Genomic DNA, 20,293 nt, shown 5'->3' on the forward strand with positions numbered 1-20,293 from the left:
GCCATTCACCAGCTCAAAACCAACAAAGCAGCTGGTAAGGATGGTATCGCAGCTGAACTCATCAAGATGGGCCCAGAAAAGTTGGCCACCTGTCTGCATCGGCTGATAGTCAGGATCTGGGAAACCGAACAGCTACCGGAGGAGTGGAAGGAAGGGGTAATCTGCCCCATTCACAAGAAAGGCGACCATTTGGAATGTGAGAACTTCAGGGCGATCACTATATTGAATGCTGCCTACAAAGTGCTATCCCAGATCATCTTCCGTCGTCTGTCACCTAAAACAAATGAGTTCGTGGGAAGTTATCAAGCCGGCTTCATCGACGGCCGGTCGACAACGGACCAGATCTTTACCGTACGGCAAATCCTCCAGAAATGCCGTGAATACCAGGTCCCAACGCACCACCTGTTCATCGACTTCAAAGCGGCATACGATAGTATCGACCGCGCAGAGCTATGGAGAATCATGGACGAAAACGGCTTTCCTGCAGTGGTGGAAATTGATCGCGAACGTGTGCTTACGCGCTACAAAAAAATGCCATCGCATCGCAAACCTTTGCTGTGCGATGGTGTTCGTACGTCTGTGGCACACGATCGTACGACACGAACGCCAACGAGTGCATCGCATCTTTTGCAAGCGCGATGCTTTTTTATTTTAGAGGTTCGCGGCCGATATTTCTGTAATGAAATCAAATTTTGGTAATATATTTCGTCGATATCATTTATTGGAATGGTACCTGACCAGTATAATCAAAAAACACCCAACTAATTACCTTTAAGTGCACAAAAAATGGCAACAAACCAAGTGTTCTACATTGTGATCCTTCTGGCGAACCAACTGCGATTCTGCTCGTTCGACATTTGTTTTGTGTTGGTTCGTCGATCCGGGAAATCGTGAACCGTTCTCTGTTTTTGGGTTCGCGAGCGCGTGAGCAAAGATTCTGTTTGATGCGAACCAAAAAACACGTCAAGCGCATGATGCTTTCCACCACTGCTTTCCTGGGAAGCTGACTAGACTGATTAAAGCAACGATGGACGGTGTGCAAAACTGCGTAATTCGGGTAAACTATCCAGTTCATTCGTATCTCGCCGGGGACTGCGACAAGGTGACGGACTCTCATGTCTACTCTTCAACATCGCGCTGGAAGGTGTGATGCGACGAGTCGGGCTCAACAGCCGGGGAACGATTTTCACAAAATCCAGTCAATTTGTGTGCTTTGCGGACGACATGGACATTATCGCTAGAACATTTGCAACGGTGGCAGAACTGTACACCCGCCTGAAACGCGAAGCAGCAAAGGTCGGACTGGTGGTGAATTCTGCTATTCTGCTATTATCAACGCATCCCCTGGCTTTCGCCCATCTGCGTTGTCTTTTCACTAGGCAATACGTCTACCAATTGATGTTTATGGGCTTGCCGGACCAAGTCATGTAGCTAAGCCAAACACCCCACCTACAACTGTTGGGTAGGCACCATTGTCCCGCCCACTGGTCTTTTACAGCTAGTTGTAGGTGCATGTGTGCGTGTAAGTATTGGTGTATGTGTGTTAGTGTTGGTGTATTGTAGGCGCCAACTCGTTCTAATCCACTCTGATTGCTAACACCCTATTGAACCATTACCCTTAAATCTGGCAATCTATGAAATAGAATGACTTAAGCGCCTGTACATAATAGTCAGTTAATCAAACAAGGAATATTAGTATTAAAGCGAAGATTCAATGAAGCAACGCCCCGAATCTCGAGAGCACAAACCCCAAGAACCAAATCTAGCGTAACATTTGAAAAGGGCCTATCTGCAAAATGTAAACAAACCCGATTTTTCACTATTCCTATCAATATCTATCTAAGCTACCCCATAACACCTTAATCAATGCGAAAAGAGCTATTTTACCCGTTTTTTAAATAAATGTCAAAAGGGCCTATCTGAAATTGAATAATCTTTTAGGGCCTAACTGCATTCAAAAGGGCCTAACTGAAAATTACCTTTCAAATCAGATAGGCCCTTTTGTAAATTTTGATTATTTTTCATATTTTGAAATATTTTTAGTAATTCTTTGACTTTCCTTGAATTATCGATACAAATAAATCCAAAATAATTCAAATTAGCTAAAATTAAGAAAAAAATAAAAGGGCCCAACTGAAAATTACCCCTCAAATCAGATAGGCCCTTTTGTAAATTTGGGTTATTTTTCATATTTTTCAATAATTTTGAGTAGTTCTTTAACTTTCCTTGAATTATCAATAATAATAATCCAGAATTACTAAAATTAGCCAAAAATAAGGAAAAAATAAAAGGGCCTAACTGAAATTGCCAACGATAAAAAGGCCTAACTGCAAGGGCCTAACTGATTTTGAGATTGTAAAAGAGCCTATCTGCCGCCCATGTTCAAAATCTATTATTTATTGGATTTTTGCTATAGTATAATGCAAATAATGCACAGAATCATAAAGTAGACTTCCTTACGTGTCAATGGATGGAATAAAACACCTAAAAAAATCTTTCGTTTTTAAATAGGTTTAACTAATCTGGAAGGTAATCTTCTCATGCGATTTTCTCAATGTTTACGTTTTGCAGTTAGGCCCTTTTCAAATGTTACGCTAGAAATGACAGGCTGCGCGAACAGTCGATCGATTGGCCACCACCAGTGAATAACCAATCGAGCAAACCCTCCAGCACAAACTGCCTCCAGCTCTCACGACCAGCGCCCAACAAATCCGAGGCACCGCCCAGCCAAAGCTTCACCTTAAAACCAAAATCTAGATTGCAGAGCACAATACTTCCCAAGTAACCACGCAGCTCGGGCCGCAAATCACGCACAACACGTCACAAATAAGACAAACACTACCCCGCCCGTACAACCGAAACCGATCTAGGGTAGAGAAGGGCCTCTTTCCACTCCAACCTGGACTCAACTGCACCCACAGGATAGCGCACCCCACACACACACTGCACTCTTGCATCCATCACGACTTGAGCCGCACGGTCACCTGGGTTGCTTCTATCTGCATGACCTCACCCAACCCGTAACGCAGAGTTTAAATCCCTCTCTTGCATTACAAAGCAGTCCCTCTTCCCAAAGTTTGTGCGTGGTATAAATGAGATTATAAAGCTGAAGAAATCGTCACCAACACAACCGCCAACAATGAGCACTCAATGGTGTCGGCCTTATCAACGACGACCCCCTCCAGTCCCAAACCCAATTATCCCACACTACCCAAGTAACCACCCTGCTGAAGCCGTATGCACCGCACGCACAAAGCACACACACACCGACACGCACCACCCCACACAAACCACCAAGGCCGAACAAAAGCGGAAAGCGGTGCCACCACTGCTGAATCACGACTTTTTCAGTATAATTCAGCAATAGTAGATCCATTCCCCGACCCTATTCAGCCCTAACGGTCCATAGCAATGCCTGTCAATATATGCGCCTCACACATGCAACCCCTGCACCCTAACAGTATGGTCACTTGGGTATCCCTGGGTTTTTGACATGATGGTCAGGGATCACAGCCATCAAAACGTTCCACTCTTTATCAGGGCTTACGACCTGTAGACATGATGATTTCTCAATAGTTTCAAGCTCTTTCGGACCTTCCGCTATAGGAGACCATCATGGCTAGCGGTGTTAGCAAAGGTCGGACTGGTGGTGAATGCCTCAAAAACAAAGTACATGCTGGTGGGCGGAACCGAAAACGACCGGATCCGTCTGGGTAGTAATGTTACGATAGACGGGGATACTTTCGAGGTGGTGGAGGAATTCGTCTACCTCGGATCCTTACTGACGGCTGACAACAACGTGAGCCGAGAAATTCGGAGGCGCATCATCAGCGGAAGTCGGGCCTACTACGGGCTCCAGAAGAAACTGCGGTCGAAAAAGATTCACCCACGCACCAAATGCACCATGTACAAAACGCTAATAAGACCGGTGATCCTCTACGGGCACGAGACATGGACCATGCTCGAGGAGGACCTGCAAGCACTCGGAGTTTTCGAGCGACGCGTGCTAAGGACGATCTTCGGTGGTGTGCAGGAGAACGGTGTGTGGCGGAGAAGAATGAACCACGAGCTCGCTGCACTTTACGGCGAACCCAGCATCCAGAAGGTGGCCAAAGCCGGAAGGATACGTTGGGCAGGGCATGTTGCAAGAATGCCGGACAACAACCCTGCAAAGCTGGTGTTTGCAACGGATCCGGTTGGCACAAGAAGGCGTGGAGCGCAGAGAGCACGATGGGCGGACCAGGTGGAGCGTGACTTGGCGAGCATTGGGCGCGACCGAGGATGGAGAGCGGCAGCCACGAACCGAGTATTGTGGCGTACTATTGTTGATTATGTCTTATCTTAATGATGTTGAACAAATAAATGTATATATGTACCCTCGGTATCAACCTATGGATCCACCTTCCTTTGGTGGAACTGTCCCACGCGCGCTGCCATTTGACCATAGAGGCCATCCTGGCAGTCCTGCGTATGCCTCTTGTGCCGCGCATTTCGAAGCACTCCATGTCCTCATTGATAAGAATGCTGATAGGCTCCATACCAGTGTAATGACGCAGAGAGCGTCGTGTGACACGGTACGGTACGCGCTCGCAACCCGCAGGCACATAAGCCTGTAAGTACTTTCCAGCTTCCGTCGGTAGCATTCAGTACTTAACGCGGTGCCCCACGCCGGGCCACTATACCTAAATATGGACGTAGCAACACTAGCCAGAAGCTTGCGCTTACTGGCGTACACCGCAGAGCTATTGGACATCATCCGGGACAGTGCCGCAATAGCTGTGGAGGCTCTTTTACAGGCATAATCGACGTGGCTACCGAAGGTAAGCTTGTCGTCGATCATCACGCCCAAGTGTTTGACAGAGCGCTTAGACATGATAGTGCACTCTCCTACACTGATCTCCGTCTGCTGCGCCGATTGCATGTTATTAACAACCGTCACCTCTGTCTTGTGGTGAGCCAACTCCAGTTTCCTGGACCGCATCCACGCCTCCACAACCTTGATCGAGTGGTTGGTAGTCAACTTTACCTCCTCGATCGTTGCATCGTAGACTTCGAGCGTAATATCGTCGGCAAATCCGACAATCACCACTCCCACTGGGTACTCTAACCTCAACACCTCGTCGTACATGACATTCCACAACACCGGACCCAGGATGGAACATTGCGGGACTCCTGAGGTTATGTAAAAGCACTTCCGACCCACTTCCGTGTCGTAAACTAGTACGCGATTCTGAAAGTAACTTCCGAGAATCTTGTACAAGTACTCCGGTATCCCCAGACGCAAGAGCGCATCGGCAATAGCAGCCCAACTGGCGCTATTAAATGCATTCCTTACATCCAGAGTCACTACCCCGCAGAAGCGAATCCCCCTCCTCTTAGGCTCAAGTGCTTTCTCGGCGGTTTTTGTAACCGACAAGATAGCGTCTACGGTGGACCTCCCCTTCCGGAAGCCATACTGGTTACTCGAAAGACCATTTTCGCCCTCGGTGAACCGCAACATTATATTGAGGATGATCTTTTCGAGCACCTTCCCCGCCGTGTCAATCAAGCATATTGGTCTATATGCCGACGGGTCTCCGGGTGGTTTCCCCGCCTTTGGCAATAGTACCAGGCTCTGCCTCTTCCAAGCTTCTGGGAAAACTCCCTCGTCCAGGCATTTCTGCATAGCAGACCTGAACATCTCGGGAGCCTCTGCAATAGCTACTTTTAAGGCCAGGTTCGGAACTCCGTCCGGACCTGGGGCCTTACCTACGCTAAGGGACTTAGCTATCCCCGCAAGTTCCACATCGGTGCCCCTCTCCTCATCGCCAGCCCCAGTTCCCTGGCTGTCCTACAAGGTGACAGGTGACTATATGCCAAACAACTTTGTCGAAGACCGCAAAGTGATCCAACGTCTGTGAAAAAAGTTATACCCTAGGAAAAGTGAGGATAAACTTTATTGTTATTTTTCCAATACATGTAAAGGAATAATATCAATAATGAAATCTCAACACTTTGCCCCACTTTGCCTAGGGTATAACTTTTTTCACAACCGTCGGATCACTTCGCGGTCTTCGACAAAGTTTTCTGGAATATAGTCACCTACAATAATACCAAAGGGTTTGATTATTGAACGCTTACAGCGCCACCTAGCGGCAAAATTCGAAAACTTAAAATTTCTGCATACATTTGGCCAAGTTTTCCCATACAAACTTCAAGCGTTTTGAGCGCCCCCTTAGGGTCAACCGATTTTGCTCAAATTTTGAACGTAGCTTCTGGGAGTCCAAAACAACTGATTTAGGAGGTAAGACTTGATATTTTTCAAAATTTTTGTTTTTCATATAAGTGTGGGCCACCCTACCCCCCCCCCCCCCTACCCCCAAAAAGTCTACGTGGTTTATGAACGGCCCCATATTGACGTCAAAGGTAAAATGACCGATTTCGAGATGGTCCAGAAACTAATCCCGTATGCGAAGCTGAACACAAACGTGCGTTAGGAAAGTTCAACGCTCGGATGCGTTTCAAGAAACACGATTCCCAAATTTTCGTTTTCGGCGGCGACCGGCACTCATTGCTGGGTCGACAGACCATGTTCAGCTGGGGACTAAAAATTGATTTTGGAGCGTCGTCGAATGCTGAAGGCAACAGTAAACAGCTGAGGAAAAACAGCAAGCATGACAAAATTTCTACGGCAGAATCCCGAAGTTTGAAAAAGGCGTCCACGGGAAATGCGATCTGGAGTACCGTGAGGTCGCCATTCACCGCTCATTTTGGGTCAATCATACAAAAATGGTCAAGTCTTAGTAAAGTATCATAACAAAAGTGAATGTAATATGCTGCCACATTTAAAAACTTTCATTTCACCATGTTTTTATACGGGTGTACCTGAAATCACGTTTTCAAAAAATATTTCTCACACTGCGCTGCAGTATAGACACTATAGATTCCATAGACTCGCGGAGACAGGGTTGAGCAATACGATTTTAGTGTGTTTTGCCATGAATTTAGAGTGTACCGAGCGAATATGACGTCACGCAATCCATTGTCGTTATTGAAATTGTGACGTCATGCTCGTTTGGCTACACGAACTGACAGTTCGTTTGGCTACAGTTGTCTTCGCCTCCGCGAGTCTATGGAATCTATAGTGTCTATACGCTGCAGGACAACATGGGAACTGTTCTGGGCAAACAGCGTAAAAAATATCCAATAGGTAAAACCCGTTAAAGATTTCATTTTGACAAAACAGGATGAACTGAACGTCATGAATCATCAATACTTTGATAAATAAAAGTTATTTTGTTTTTATAAATAAATAGTTTCTGTGATTCCATGAAAAAATAATCCAGTGAGCGGTGAATGGATGCATGAGCGGTAATAGGAGCCAAGAGATTACACATTTGAATTTTTATTTTATCGGCGGTAAACATATTTTACAATCGTTTTATATTTTTTCTATAATAACAACATAATTGTTGAGTTGTTAACGTAAACTAAAGTGCAATATTCGCAGACGTCGATTTTAATGTCATATACTTTGCGAAAATGCCGTTAAATGAGCGGTGAATGGCGACCTCACGGTATACCGTCTGCATTCGTTCCAAGAAGAGGCTCATCAAACAGGAATTGTGAGGAGTACTACAAAACGTTCAAAACAGATCGCAGAAGAAGAATGCTGTTGGAGTTCGACGTCCTGAAGATGGATCGTACCAGACGACAGCGTAAAGTGAACTCGAATAGAACTGCTGCACGCTAAAGCCGTTCAGCACTAAAGTGCATAATTTCCAGACTACAACAAAAATGTGTAACCCAGCCTTCTGTCACACGGCCATGTTTTTGAGGTCAACATCAAAATCCAGGAACGATTATTGACTGTGGCTGAATCATATCAATAACAATTATAAATTTTATGGAAACTTTATTCCCGTGACGAAGACAAGCTGATACTATTACGTCTTCATTTTTAAATAAATAATTGCGAAATTAAAAAGCATGTTTTGCTTAAACTAACGATTTAAAAAGGTGAAAAAAAAAATTAGTTGTGAAAAAAGGTTTCGCCGCTTTTGATTTTTGCTCCTGGAATTATGTTTGTTTACAAACTTTGCGCTGTCATGGGGAACCAAGCCGCCGAGCCGCCGCTATTGAGTTCAACGAGGCGGCTGGAAGTGGGAACCAGAGATGTTGGCTCGTTCAGCCTTCTGTCACGCGGCCATGTTTTTGAGGTCAACATCAAAATCCAGGAACGATTATTGACTGTGGCTGAATCATATCAATAACAATTATAAATTTTATGGAAACTTTATTCCCGTGACGAAGACAAGCTGATACTATTACGTCTTCATTTTTAAATAAATAATTGCGAAATTAAAAAGCATGTTTTGCTTAAACTAACGATTTAAAAAGGTGAAAAAAAAAAATTAGTTGTGAAAAAAGGTTTCGCCGCTTTTGATTTTTGCTCCTGGAATTATGTTTGTTTACAAACTTTGCGCTGTCATGGGGAACCAAGCCGCCGAGCCGCCGCTATTGAGTTCAACGAGGCGGCTGGAAGTGGGAACCAGAGATGTTGGCTCGTTATTTTCCTGTGGGGCAGTATTGCGGTGACAAGAGGCTGGGCTCGTTATTTTCCTGTGGGGCAGTATTGCGGTGACAAGAGGCTGGTGTAACCCTTGCACATTCACAAAATCAGCTCCTACGTCCACAAAATCGTGAAATTCTCAAAAAAAATTGTACGGCAATCTAGCTAGGTTCACTAGTGACCATGGTAAACAAAAAAAATATCGAAAAATACAAAAAAAACGAGCTTTGGAAATAGGTACCCCAACATGTACTCTTATTAACCACCTGAGGCTCTCTTGATGGCCGGGTACTTCTTATGTCGACTGTTTGGTGTTCTCGATTTTCCGGAACAAATAAAAACTATGGAAGGATTAGTGCACCTATGTACCTTGCCATCTGGACGTTTGCAGTTTCAAGACTGGTGTCCCGATGGTTTGAGACATCTCAACGAAGCTAGTCTTCGGGCGAGGGCTGATTGATGCTAAACCAGAACACCGAACAATTCATTTTGAGATTCTCTACTTTAACCCTTTCCCGCCCATGGTGTCTGTAGAGCACCATAACTTTAAACCTTTATATCAGTAAAATTTATGAAGTTTTTTGAATGTTTTTAATAGTGAATCATAATTTTACATGTGTTTCTTTATTCTACGGCATTACACTAAGTATGCGCATACAAATTCGATGTCTTCGTTTAAGAAAGTTGCCACGAAAACCTATTTTTTTCGACAAAAAAATAATAGCAAACTTTGACGACTTAACTAATGACATAGTTATCCTCATGGAATGAAATAAAAAATAGTTTCCAATCAAATTCACTATTTATTAGCGTAGTTAAACGTTGAAAAGAACGAAAACATGTAAATAAACCCTCAATTTGATGCAATATGAATGGTGCACCTATGCACCTCCTGAGCACCACCTCAGATTTGAGTTCTAATGGCCTTGGACAATAATTTATGCATAGAGATTAAGATTTTGTTCTACCATGTTGAGCAAAAGTAATAACAAATATTTTTAAACAGAAAAATAAGTCATGGGCGGGATAGAGTTAAAGGATGCACAGATAGCCAAAATAAGACACATAGTTCGCCCTGACGAATCTTTCCGCAGCTGGACATCTACATTGGCCACCTGAACACTGGAGAGTCTCATCAACCTAGTAAGACTTTAGTTATCACTTCCTCACTATAATCTCTTGCATATGCACACTTTATTCGGCACAGGCATAAGATTTAATAGGAAACACAAAATCAAAAAATGATTCATTCAAGGACGCCCAGTCAGTGTAACTGCAAAAAGCAGCATAGCTACTTTCGAAACGAACTCAATATCAACCGTGGTTTAAATTTCACGCCTTTTTATCAGAGAAATGCCTTTATCACACCCTTAGCACAATCCCCCATAATTATTATCAAAAAACAAAAACATCAAAACTTACGTTTTTCCATTCACTTTCAGCAAAAACACCAACAACAGACGGCTCAGCACCAGTCCAAACTAGCAGATGTGTGGATGATTTATTTACTGCTGCACAGCACAACACCACCACAACCACAATGTCATGCAAGGGTTAATCTCGCTGCTCCCGTGTCTTTCGATGTCTGCGATCGACCGACCAACACCATTCACACCACTACACTCCCAGCTGTGGCAAATTTGCGCTCACACATACGCACACAACCGTGCACCGCCCCGTCTTGCTATAATCAATGCGAACACACTCTTCTGTGGACCTTTTTTCTTCCTCCTTTCTCTCACTGACTGCGGGGACGACCACGGATGGATACTTTTAAATTCACTTTTTCCGGCTCAAATCCACACCCCAACACCACCCGGCAACCGATTACGACGATTGCGAGCGCACTTTCGCGATTCACACACTTTTCGCGACCGGACTCGACCGAAATCAATCAGAAAAGTTGCGATTTATCAGCAGCCCGAAAAACACTGACGGCGCGAGCGAGGAAAAACTCTTCACTTTGGTGGGGTTCCTTTTTCGCCGCCGTCACCCATAAAAAATGATGATGATTATTGATCGTCATCAGTCAAACAAAACTTTTCGCCTGTGGGTCAGAGACAAATTATGCTCGGGCGAGGGGTCTACACTTGGGTCTACTATTATGCCTCTCAAGAAAAATCAGAATATCTAGATTGAGTTTAAATAAGGGCGAAAGTAACATGAGAGAGTTCTCTTCATCGACTCTCTCTTCTGCAAATTAAAGTGACAAGATGCAAATTCAATCGAACTTTTTTACACTTAGACGCTAGATTGCATCGCAACTTAGAGATTTATGACCATAAAGTGCAATCATACTTGCATCTTGTCACTTTAATTTGAAGAAGAGAGAGTCGACGAAGAGAACTCTCTCATGTTACTTTCGCCCTTATTTAAACTCAATCTAGATGGCGTTTATCTGCCTCTGGTTTCAGATACAGTAGACGTTCGGTCGGTGCAAACGGTTTAACTGCAATGCTTTTTAACTGCAAGTCCGGTAAGTGCAACAAATTTGCAGTTATCGCACCGCTATCCGTCAAAACGGTGCGCCAAGTTAGCCCAAATGAACAACCGAATGAATTTTTCGTTCATTTAACGTCAATTGATGGGTTGTTGACGGCTATCTGACGTTGCAGTTATCGAATTTTGTCCGCTAACTGAAACGTAAACATGTTGCAGTTATCGAACGTCTACTGTATAAGCGCGACAGTCACTAATCATAACAACGTCACCAGATTTAAAAGTACAGTAGACGTTCGGTCGGTGCAAACGGTTTAACTGCAATGCTTTTTAACTGCAAGTCCGGTAAGTGCAACAAATTTGCAGTTATCGCACCGCTATCCGTCAAAACGGTGCGCCAAGTTAGCCCAAATGAACAACCGAATGAATTTTTCGTTCATTTAACGTCAATTGATGGGTTGTTGACGGCTATCTGACGTTGCAGTTATCGAATTTTGTCCGCTAACTGAAACGTAAACATGTTGCAGTTATCGAACGTCTACTGTATAAGCGCGATAGTCACTAATCATAACAACGTCACCAGATTTAAAAGTACAGTAGACGTTCGGTCGGTGCAAACGGTTTAACTGCAATGCTTTTTAACTGCAAGTCCGGTAAGTGCAACAAATTTGCAGTTATCGCACCGCTATCCGTCAAAACGGTGCGCCAAGTTAGCCCAAATGAACAACCGAATGAATTTTTCGTTCATTTAACGTCAATTGATGGGTTGTTGACGGCTATCTGACGTTGCAGTTATCGAATTTTGTCCGCTAACTGAAACGTAAACATGTTGCAGTTATCGAACGTCTACTGTACATAATTCCATTATATGGGGTTTGACAGCAAGATCACTCATTCCACTGAGCCACTCTTGCCGTTCGTCACAAATACATTCTGTTCCGTACGGAACGAGCCAAGCGACAACAACAACAACCACGAATAGCACGTGCATCGGCTCCCTGCGTAGCACAACCCAACAGCAGCAATAACACCAACCAGCAGCATCATACCCCACACTCACAATAAACAACCCGCAACGCGACCCATCCTGACGACGTCACTGCGAGAACGAGATCCACCAGCAAGCGTGAGAGTCTGTGGTGAGTGTCGTGAGAAGCTCCCGCCGCCGCCGTTGTCATCGTGTGGTAACTCACACGAACTCACCACAGCAGCCGCACCGACCGCGCCGACCGACGACGAGATTGAGTGCCACCAGCGTGTTCCACGCTGTTCTGGAACAGGTGTCGCGCGCTTAGAGCATCGCCACGGGAGTCCTCATCGCTATCCCTATTATACCACTTCTTTTCGGGTGCTATTTTAGGATAGCACCCCACCTCCCCACCAGTGCACTGCAGTGGTTTCTATTTTGGGTTTAGGGACTTCAAAAACATATTGATTTTCCACCGTGCGTTGCTAAAAGTGGTCCTTACTTTTTATCAGATGTAGTACAAACTTAAACATTAAATATATCCAAACTTTTGACGAATCCTGCATAAAATGGCATAAAGGGTTCCCTTTATGCCATTTTATGCAGGATTCGTCAAAAGTTTGGATATATTTAATGTTTAAGTTTGTACTACATCTGATAAAAAGTAAGAGCACCTTTAACGGTGCGCTTCTATAGCCCGTTTGGCAGCCCTCCATCATTGCAGCAAACTTTACCGGTCGCTGCTGGATGCGCTCGCAAAATAGTAGCGCTATGGGTGGGTGACCAAATATAGTAGCGGGACAGTTGCGCTGCTAAAAATGTTATGGAAATATGACAGCCCTGCCGATACGAATCAAGGTGACTAATTTGATTGCTACCGTTGTGGAAAAGGGTGGTTAAGTCAAAATGGTAGCGCTGCGGGGGTTGCTCGAATAGTAGCCGCCGTTAATGTTGCTCTAAGGACCACTTTTAGCAACGCACGGTGGAAAATCAATATGTTTTTGAAGTCCCTAAACCCAAAATAGAAACAAGCACACGTAACACTTCTAACACTTTGTCACAGACAAGCAGACGTCTCCGGTCTCCCTCTAGTCATCTCTTATCGTTTTATTTTTTAAAGAAAATTTAAACCAAATATTCTGTAGTTTGCAAATTGTTCACAGACGGCGCTCACATAATTTTTGCTCCTGCTTGACGTTTGCTCACTACCGGCACCCACTGAGCGTTTTGTGAAATAGTGTGTTTGGCATTGGGGATTATGTTTACATGACGATGATTTTAATAGCAGTTTTTTTTTCAAGTGATACGTTTGCTATTCAAAGTCATAGTCATAGCCCAATCTAAAAGGACTGAGTTTGGCCAATAGAGTGGCCAATCATAAGCTAGGTGACAATAGTGAGCGAATGTAAAACTTGAACAAAAACGCTGCGAACGCCACAGATGGGCAGTTGGCCAACTATGAAATTTAAAAAAAAAACGTGAATCGGTATACGTGGGAATTTTTAGTACCTACTGCGTCTGTTTGTTTGTGATAGGGTTCTGGAAAACATCTAGTCACGTAAGACAAAGTAGGGAAGTGGAACCATCTCGGCAGGGGTCCTATTTTGGGCACTTTTCAGCTATAACTCAGCCAATTGGGTTTTTAAATTAAGAAAAATGTAACGATTTTTTGATATTATACGAAAGAGCACCTTTTTTTTAACCACTATGATTTTATTTAGAACTTTATTTTGGTACCTAAAATCAATTTCAAAGAGATTTTTTGAAATCACCTTTTGACAGCTGAGTAACTGTTTGACAGCTCCACCCAGTACAAAATGCGACGATGGGTGATTTGACAAATCGCTCCCATACAAACTTCAAATTGATTTTTAAATAAGATCCCGGGCACCAAAATTCGTGAAAATTTGGATTTCGGCTCAGTTTCAATTCACAGTTTTTGGAACGCGATGAGATACGTATATTATCTAGCCGTGTACAAAATTTCAAGTCAATTGGTTTGGAATTGACTAGTTATAGCGAAGAGTGCCCAAAATACCGGCCGCTGCCCAAGTGGTTCGTTACCTTACGTCAATATTCACCTCTTGCCTTATTTATCCACTTCTGTTCATTTTCCACACCACTGCTCAGCTCACTTCACCGCAAAATGTAAATAAAGAAAGTGACGTCACACAAACCATCGGAATAGCAACTCAGTGCAAGATTTGAGTGGGTCCCCAAATGTGGAAACCCATCGCTAATCCCATGCCGCGTCCTTATTTTTCATTCCCGTTTAGATACCACCGGTGTGAACATGGGTCCCTATTCAGGGCCCGGAAATAGGGATAGGGACCCAGATAGGGACGCCCGTGGCGATGCTCTTACTCGAAGTTTCTAGAATTCCAATCGTCAAATATAAATAGCGGATAGGAACTTCGAGTGAGCCAGTATTATTTTTACCGTCGCGTGATTCTAATCGAGTGTGTAGTGAAAAAGTGAATTCCCAGTAGAAGTTAAGTAGTGTAAAAGTGAAAGTGCAGAGTAATAAAAGTAGTGTTTAAGTAGTGATTCAAAAGTGGTGTTATTCCTTCTTTCCGAAAATTTACCGAGTGATACAGTCCACCCGACCCGACCGGAGTTGGTCCCGGATACGCGCCAACACATTCAAAAACATCTGTCACTTCGCGAAACCCACGTGCTTTTGTTTTTGGCGGGAACACTTTTTCTTTTGTTTTGCCTTGCGACTGTCATGCGGCGGTATGCCTTGCGAGCGTACGACCGCCGCAGTACTCTAATAAAAGATAAGCTCGACAATATACTAAAAAAAAGTTAACGATCAATTTAGACGATTCTTTACTGAATTATTTGTTATATATATTCAAACAACTTCATCGATTGATAACTACTACACCTGAGAAACATATCAAAATTTCGTATCAAAAGTATCAAAATTTCGTATGATATCATGTTATTGCCAACCTTGAGTCACAGAGAGGAGACAGCTGGCTTCGAATGCGTGCTACTTAATGTCAAGGAGGACCTGTCACAAACTGTCACCGCGAACCGAGCTGAAAATCGCACATTGGTGGTGTGGAGTGGCCAAATCTCCAAAGTATCTTATTAAAATTTTGCTTCGTTTGTTGAAATTAAAAAAGATAAAATGATGGTGGACAGTTTTCCTCAACCAGCGCAACGAATCCATTTATTTACCATGCTCTGTCGCAGCAAACTCAATATGCAAAATAGTTTTGACCAATAATCAATTTTCAAACCCGCACAATGTAAGAAGAACTCTGTAAATGTAAAAGAACAATGTAAAAGAACAATGTCGCAGCAAACTCAATATGCAAAATAGTTTTGACCAATAATCAATTTTCAAACCCGCACAAAATTGTAAAAAGAAGTAAGAAGAAGAAATGTAAACATCGGCGCCGTCAGTGAGCTTTCTCCTCTCCAACCCCTCCGTAACTTGACAGATGAGCTCAGTTTCGCGTACCTACTTGCAAATCGCAGATGTCGCTACTGTTCGTAAACAACGGGTCCATCCTTCACTGACGCAACAATTTTCGTCCATGCGAAAACATCTTTTTGTTTCGTGGTGAGTGGAAGCCAACAAGAGGCTAGCGTTTCGTATCAAAAGGACGTATTCAACAGAAGCGCAAAAACTTATGTTCAATAAATTGAAATTATTTGATTTTTTTTTATTTGTTGTAAGAAATGTAATAAAAGCACATGTTTAAACGGTCTTCCGTATTAATTGGTGACTGCGCATGCTAGACTAAACCGAAGATCAAACTCGAAAAAAAAAACATCTGCAAATGATTATTTTTAACTTCCATTTTGGCTTTGCCACCAGATATGCCCGAATAAAAAATACAGTAGAAAAACCGAACGTTGTATTGTAACAGTACTATTTAGAACCATATTTTTACAAGAGACACCACTGTAAAAATAAAAATACAAAAACAATAAGATGTAATGTAGACACCCATACCGTGAATTGTAAATAAGATTTTTACAATATACTATACGGGTTGTTAAGTATCGTAACAATATAAAAAAATATTTTTCTCCATATATATTTTTTTGCAAAACCATACATTTTATTGTTAATGAATTGTTCAAAATACTGATACGTGGGTTTAAATATACCGTAAATTGTATGGTACATGAATGGTTTCAAACAATAAAACGTACCGTAAATAAATTGTTTTTAATTGTAATTTCACTACTGATTATACATTTAATCAAATGGTTTTGGAATGGTCCTCTTTTGTTATGTTGTATTGTTTTACATTACATAAGCCATGTATTGTTATATTATCTTGACATTTTCCTCCTGTTAATGGAATATTAGGCTTATTAGATTTATTAGAATGCGCTTTGGGAATTCTCCAGAGCGTTTTGGATAACCCTTCATATATAGGATCGCCCACGTCTAAGTCTGAGTAGTCTCTGATTGCATTAACAGTTGAAGCTTGGTCTCCCATGCCCCACCAGCCAGATAACCGGGTTTTGCAAACTAAGCATTATTTGTGGCAACACTTTGAGCGGCATGATGGAACTATGCCGAGCGCGCTAAGTGTTATTAGACCACTAATGTAGTTGCATGAAGTGGGTGACGAGATACATAAGTATCATTACAGCGTGCTTAACCGTTATTGCAATATTGAGGCACCAGTTTGACTAAAGTTTGAAATACATAACTCATGAGATAACTGTCAAGTTTGATTCAAATATAAGTTTGATTAAAAAGCGAACCCACAGACGAACCTATATTAGAAGTCATTTCAGTGTTCAGTCCAGTCCATATATTAAAGATGGCTCTAAGTCAAAGATAAAGTTTGTTAATCGCATTTGATTCGATTGTGGTCGAAGGCTTGGGGCAAGACACTGTGCTGGAGAGTACATTTTTCTTCACAGAGTTGCTCAGAATACTTATGACACACATGTGATACAAGAATCACTGTACAATTGCGCTTGAAATGAGTGCCATACTGAAAATTCTCTCAGTTCAAGTCAGTCTTGTCAGAATTTTCTTGACACTGCGTACCGTTGTACAGGAATCACACTCGTATCACATGTCTGTCCGGGGTATAAGTGATGAGACGCTAGCGCCGCGCAACGGGAGCATAACCACATACTCTGATATGACCGTTACAAAGTTTTACACAAGGCAGAAAGCGAAGATAGACGTCTGTTCTCTGTGGTTTTAACTTATTCACTTTTTTCTCTTTCCTTTCCTTTGCATCAAAAAAGTCACAAACATCAACAAAACAAAGCACGGAAAAAATCTTAAACTGAATAAATAATTAAAAATTCACGGAAAAATTATGTTTCGGAAAAGTGAATGTTTCAAACGTAAGAAAAACAGTATAATATAATAGTACTAGTTAGTACTAGTACATAAAAATCCAATGTAAATGTATAGTATATCGAACCATTTCATTACAATACACTTTATTGTAGCTGGTACAATGTATGGTGCAGGAATGGTTTTCACCATACACCCTATGGTTAGTTTTTATCCGGGTGTAGCTGTGCAATGTTAGAATAAGTAACCTAATTTATTACTTGCTGGTGGTTAATAACCGCACTAGAATAAAACATGAGTTTCTTATTAATTTTATGAAAGCCGACAGTTTTGCCTTTACCCGTTTTATAGATATAATGTTCGCTTCTAGTAAACAAATTCATCATGCCGCACTTAATTTGCATTTATCTACCACAAAAAAGCGAAAACAATAAATTATGGTTTCTGTTGAATGTTTTAATATTTTTTGTGCGGTTTGTTATTGTCGGTTTTCGTCCTTTTCAAAAGTAGTTCTTGCCGCTTTGAATCTGACAGTACCACCCGGACCAAAAATTTTAGGTACGCTGACGTTGTTCGGCAGCTGTCAAGAAGCTCCCGGGTTGCTCCTCTCTCTCAGGTCCATTCTTTACTGAATTATTCGTTATTTCTAGATTGAGTTTAAATAAGGGCCGAAAGTAACATGAGAGAGTTCTCTTCATCGATTCTCTCTTCTGCAAATTAAAGTGACAAAATGCAAATTCAATCGAACTTTTTTACACTTAGACGCTAGATTGGATCGCCCGCATAGCACTCCAAACAGTATGTCTGCTTCATCTCTTACTGTTCCTGTATTAGGAACAGGTGCTTTCGTGTTGAAAACTATGGAACTCCAACATTCGATCATAAAGAACGGTCCACGAAACTCATACCAAGTTGTAACAGTATGTCATATTGTGCAGAAATTGTCAAATAATATAGCGATGAAAAATTGTGGCAATATGGAATGACCTTTTCTCAAATGGTTACTGATTATAATTTTGCAACACACTTATACATGTGCATTTTACTGTATGCTACTTAAATTTAAGTTTTCCAAATAGTAGCGTACATTGGTATCCGTAGTACCGTAGTATCCGTAAACAAACATCGGAGTTTGCAATTTTGTAAAAAATAAAACAAAATCTTTTCTGTAGATCCCCCGTGAACAACTGTGTGAACTTCAGTGAAAAATCATCTGAAAACTTGCCTGGATAAAAGTTTCGATGTGTCTGAAGCGACTAAACACAATGGTGAGTTTTGAATGATTCTTCCATTTTGGTTTCTGTGTTGTATCTCATCATATACAAATTATTTTTCAGAACTCGGGAATTTGATCCCGCATGGTTGTGTGCGACTGCCAGGTGTTCCGGGAGGAGCGACGAATTCGACCTGCTGCGGGTGGAAATTGTGTGTCGCTTGCGAATAAAAATCCGCTTCCACCGGGTCCACGATGGGATGTGCCGCAAGTCAGGAAATTTCAGCAGACATCACTGCCCATCCGACCGGAATGACCCGATATGCTCATCCATTAATGCAGGATGCGCTGCTCAGCATGATGCTTCAAGATAAATATTCTTTGGCATCGTTGATCAATATTTGATTAATAAAAAAACTTCAGTGAACGCAAAAACACTTTTTATTTTTAAACGGTTCAAATATAGATAACCCATATATCACAGACAAACAGACGTAACACTTCGAACATTTTCCGATTCAAATCATAGTCACGGAAACATATTCGCCCAATGCTAAAAGGACTAAGTTTGGCCGACCATCAACTAGGTGGCGGTAGTGAGCAAACGTCAAACTCGAACAAAAACGATGCGAGCGCTACGGGTGGGCAGTTGGCCAACTATCATATTTTGAAAAAGACCGATAAATCGGTGTACGATGGGAATTATCAGAGTGTTACGTCTGTTTGTCTGTGCATATATTGTCGCGCTTATCTTTTATTAGAGTCCTGCGGCGGTCGTACGCTCGCAAGGCATACCGCCGCATGACAGTCGCAAGGCAAAACAAAAGAAAAAGTGTTCCCGCCAAAAACAAAAGCACGTGGGTTTCGCGAAGTGACAGATGTTTTTGAATGTATTTGTGACGAACGGCAAAAGTAGCTCAGTGGAATGAGTGTTCTTCCTGTCAAACCCCATATAGTGGAATTATATACTTTTAAATCTGGTGACGCTGTTATGATTAGTGACTGTCGCGCTGATATCAGAAGCCAGAGGCAGATAATCGCCATATTCTGATTTTTCTTGAGAGGCATAATATCATAACCTTAAAATACCATGAAAGACCGTACATCAATAATAATCTATACAGTGCTCGTTTTTCTTCTAGATATATTGTTAAACTATTCTCTTACCATTTGTTATGCAGTGAATTGCCTGAAAAACTGGATTATATATTGACCATATCCTTTACTGTATTGCGAAAAATTTGTTCGGGAAAATGAGCGATTTTTTATGGTAACCTATCTGTTCCGTCGTGGAACGGGGATTTTCGGGGTGAACGGATTCGAGACCGCTAGTTCGATTCAAGGGTGGACTGTAAGACCCTTGCTTTCACTGACACAATAAAAAGACGGGTTTTAACTTAACTAAACTAAAACTATTGTAATTCGTATCGGTTCGGTTGTACAAGTCGGGGGCAAATCAATAATATTTCGGTGCGTACACGTCGGAGGTTGAAAGTTGACTCTTGTTCGGTGGCGGTGTCGAGCGTACTCAACACACTGAATCAGATGGAAGGAGATGGATGCATAACGGTGACGGCTTTGGAGATGGAGGAAAATTCCTTGCATACAAGATGCTGATTGGTTCGGGCGTCGATGATGATGGTTACTGCTGGAATATGAGGACGATTGATGGTTTCGGCATGATCGGCGGTTGGCACATAAGGATCACGCTGTACATGAATGGGCGATTGTTCTGTCGATTGTTGCGTGCATGATTGATCATGTGATCACTCGGTCGGTTGGAAGGGCAGCCGAATCGCGTGGAATAAAGTAGGGAAATTGATGGCAAAA

The 20,293-nt window shown here is 42.3% G+C and overlaps 3 protein-coding genes across 3 annotated transcripts in view; 1 reads left to right on the forward strand and 2 right to left on the reverse strand.

Moving 5' to 3' along the window:
* LOC109424435 (cytoplasmic protein NCK1) overlaps positions 1 to 10,513 on the reverse strand; it is a 45,769-nt gene extending 35,256 nt beyond the window's left edge. Inside the window, exon 1 of the mRNA XM_029859040.2 lies at positions 9,974 to 10,513. The gene's annotated coding sequence lies outside the window, so the exon portion shown is untranslated. The remainder of the gene's footprint in view (positions 1 to 9,973) is intronic.
* The window catches only part of LOC134288002 (craniofacial development protein 2-like), a 366,803-nt gene that overhangs the window by 152,533 nt on the left and 193,977 nt on the right, over positions 1 to 20,293 (reverse strand). The window lies entirely within an intron of this gene.
* Positions 1,262 to 4,362, forward strand: LOC134287078 (uncharacterized). The gene is made up of 2 exons (XM_062848783.1): positions 1,262 to 1,296; positions 3,638 to 4,362. The coding sequence occupies exon 2, from the start codon at positions 3,674 to 3,676 to the stop codon at positions 4,343 to 4,345; it is 672 nt and encodes a 223-aa protein (XP_062704767.1). The 5' UTR covers positions 1,262 to 1,296; positions 3,638 to 3,673; the 3' UTR covers positions 4,346 to 4,362.

The sequence above is a fragment of the Aedes albopictus genome, chromosome 2 (assembly GCF_035046485.1).
Source record: "Aedes albopictus strain Foshan chromosome 2, AalbF5, whole genome shotgun sequence".
Taxonomy (NCBI): domain Eukaryota; kingdom Metazoa; phylum Arthropoda; class Insecta; order Diptera; family Culicidae; genus Aedes; species Aedes albopictus.

Excerpts from the sequence above, each read along its gene's own strand:
- LOC134287078 (XM_062848783.1), top strand. The coding sequence starts at position 3,674 with ATGCTGGTGGGCGGAACCGAAAACGACCGGATCCGTCTGGGTAGTAAT.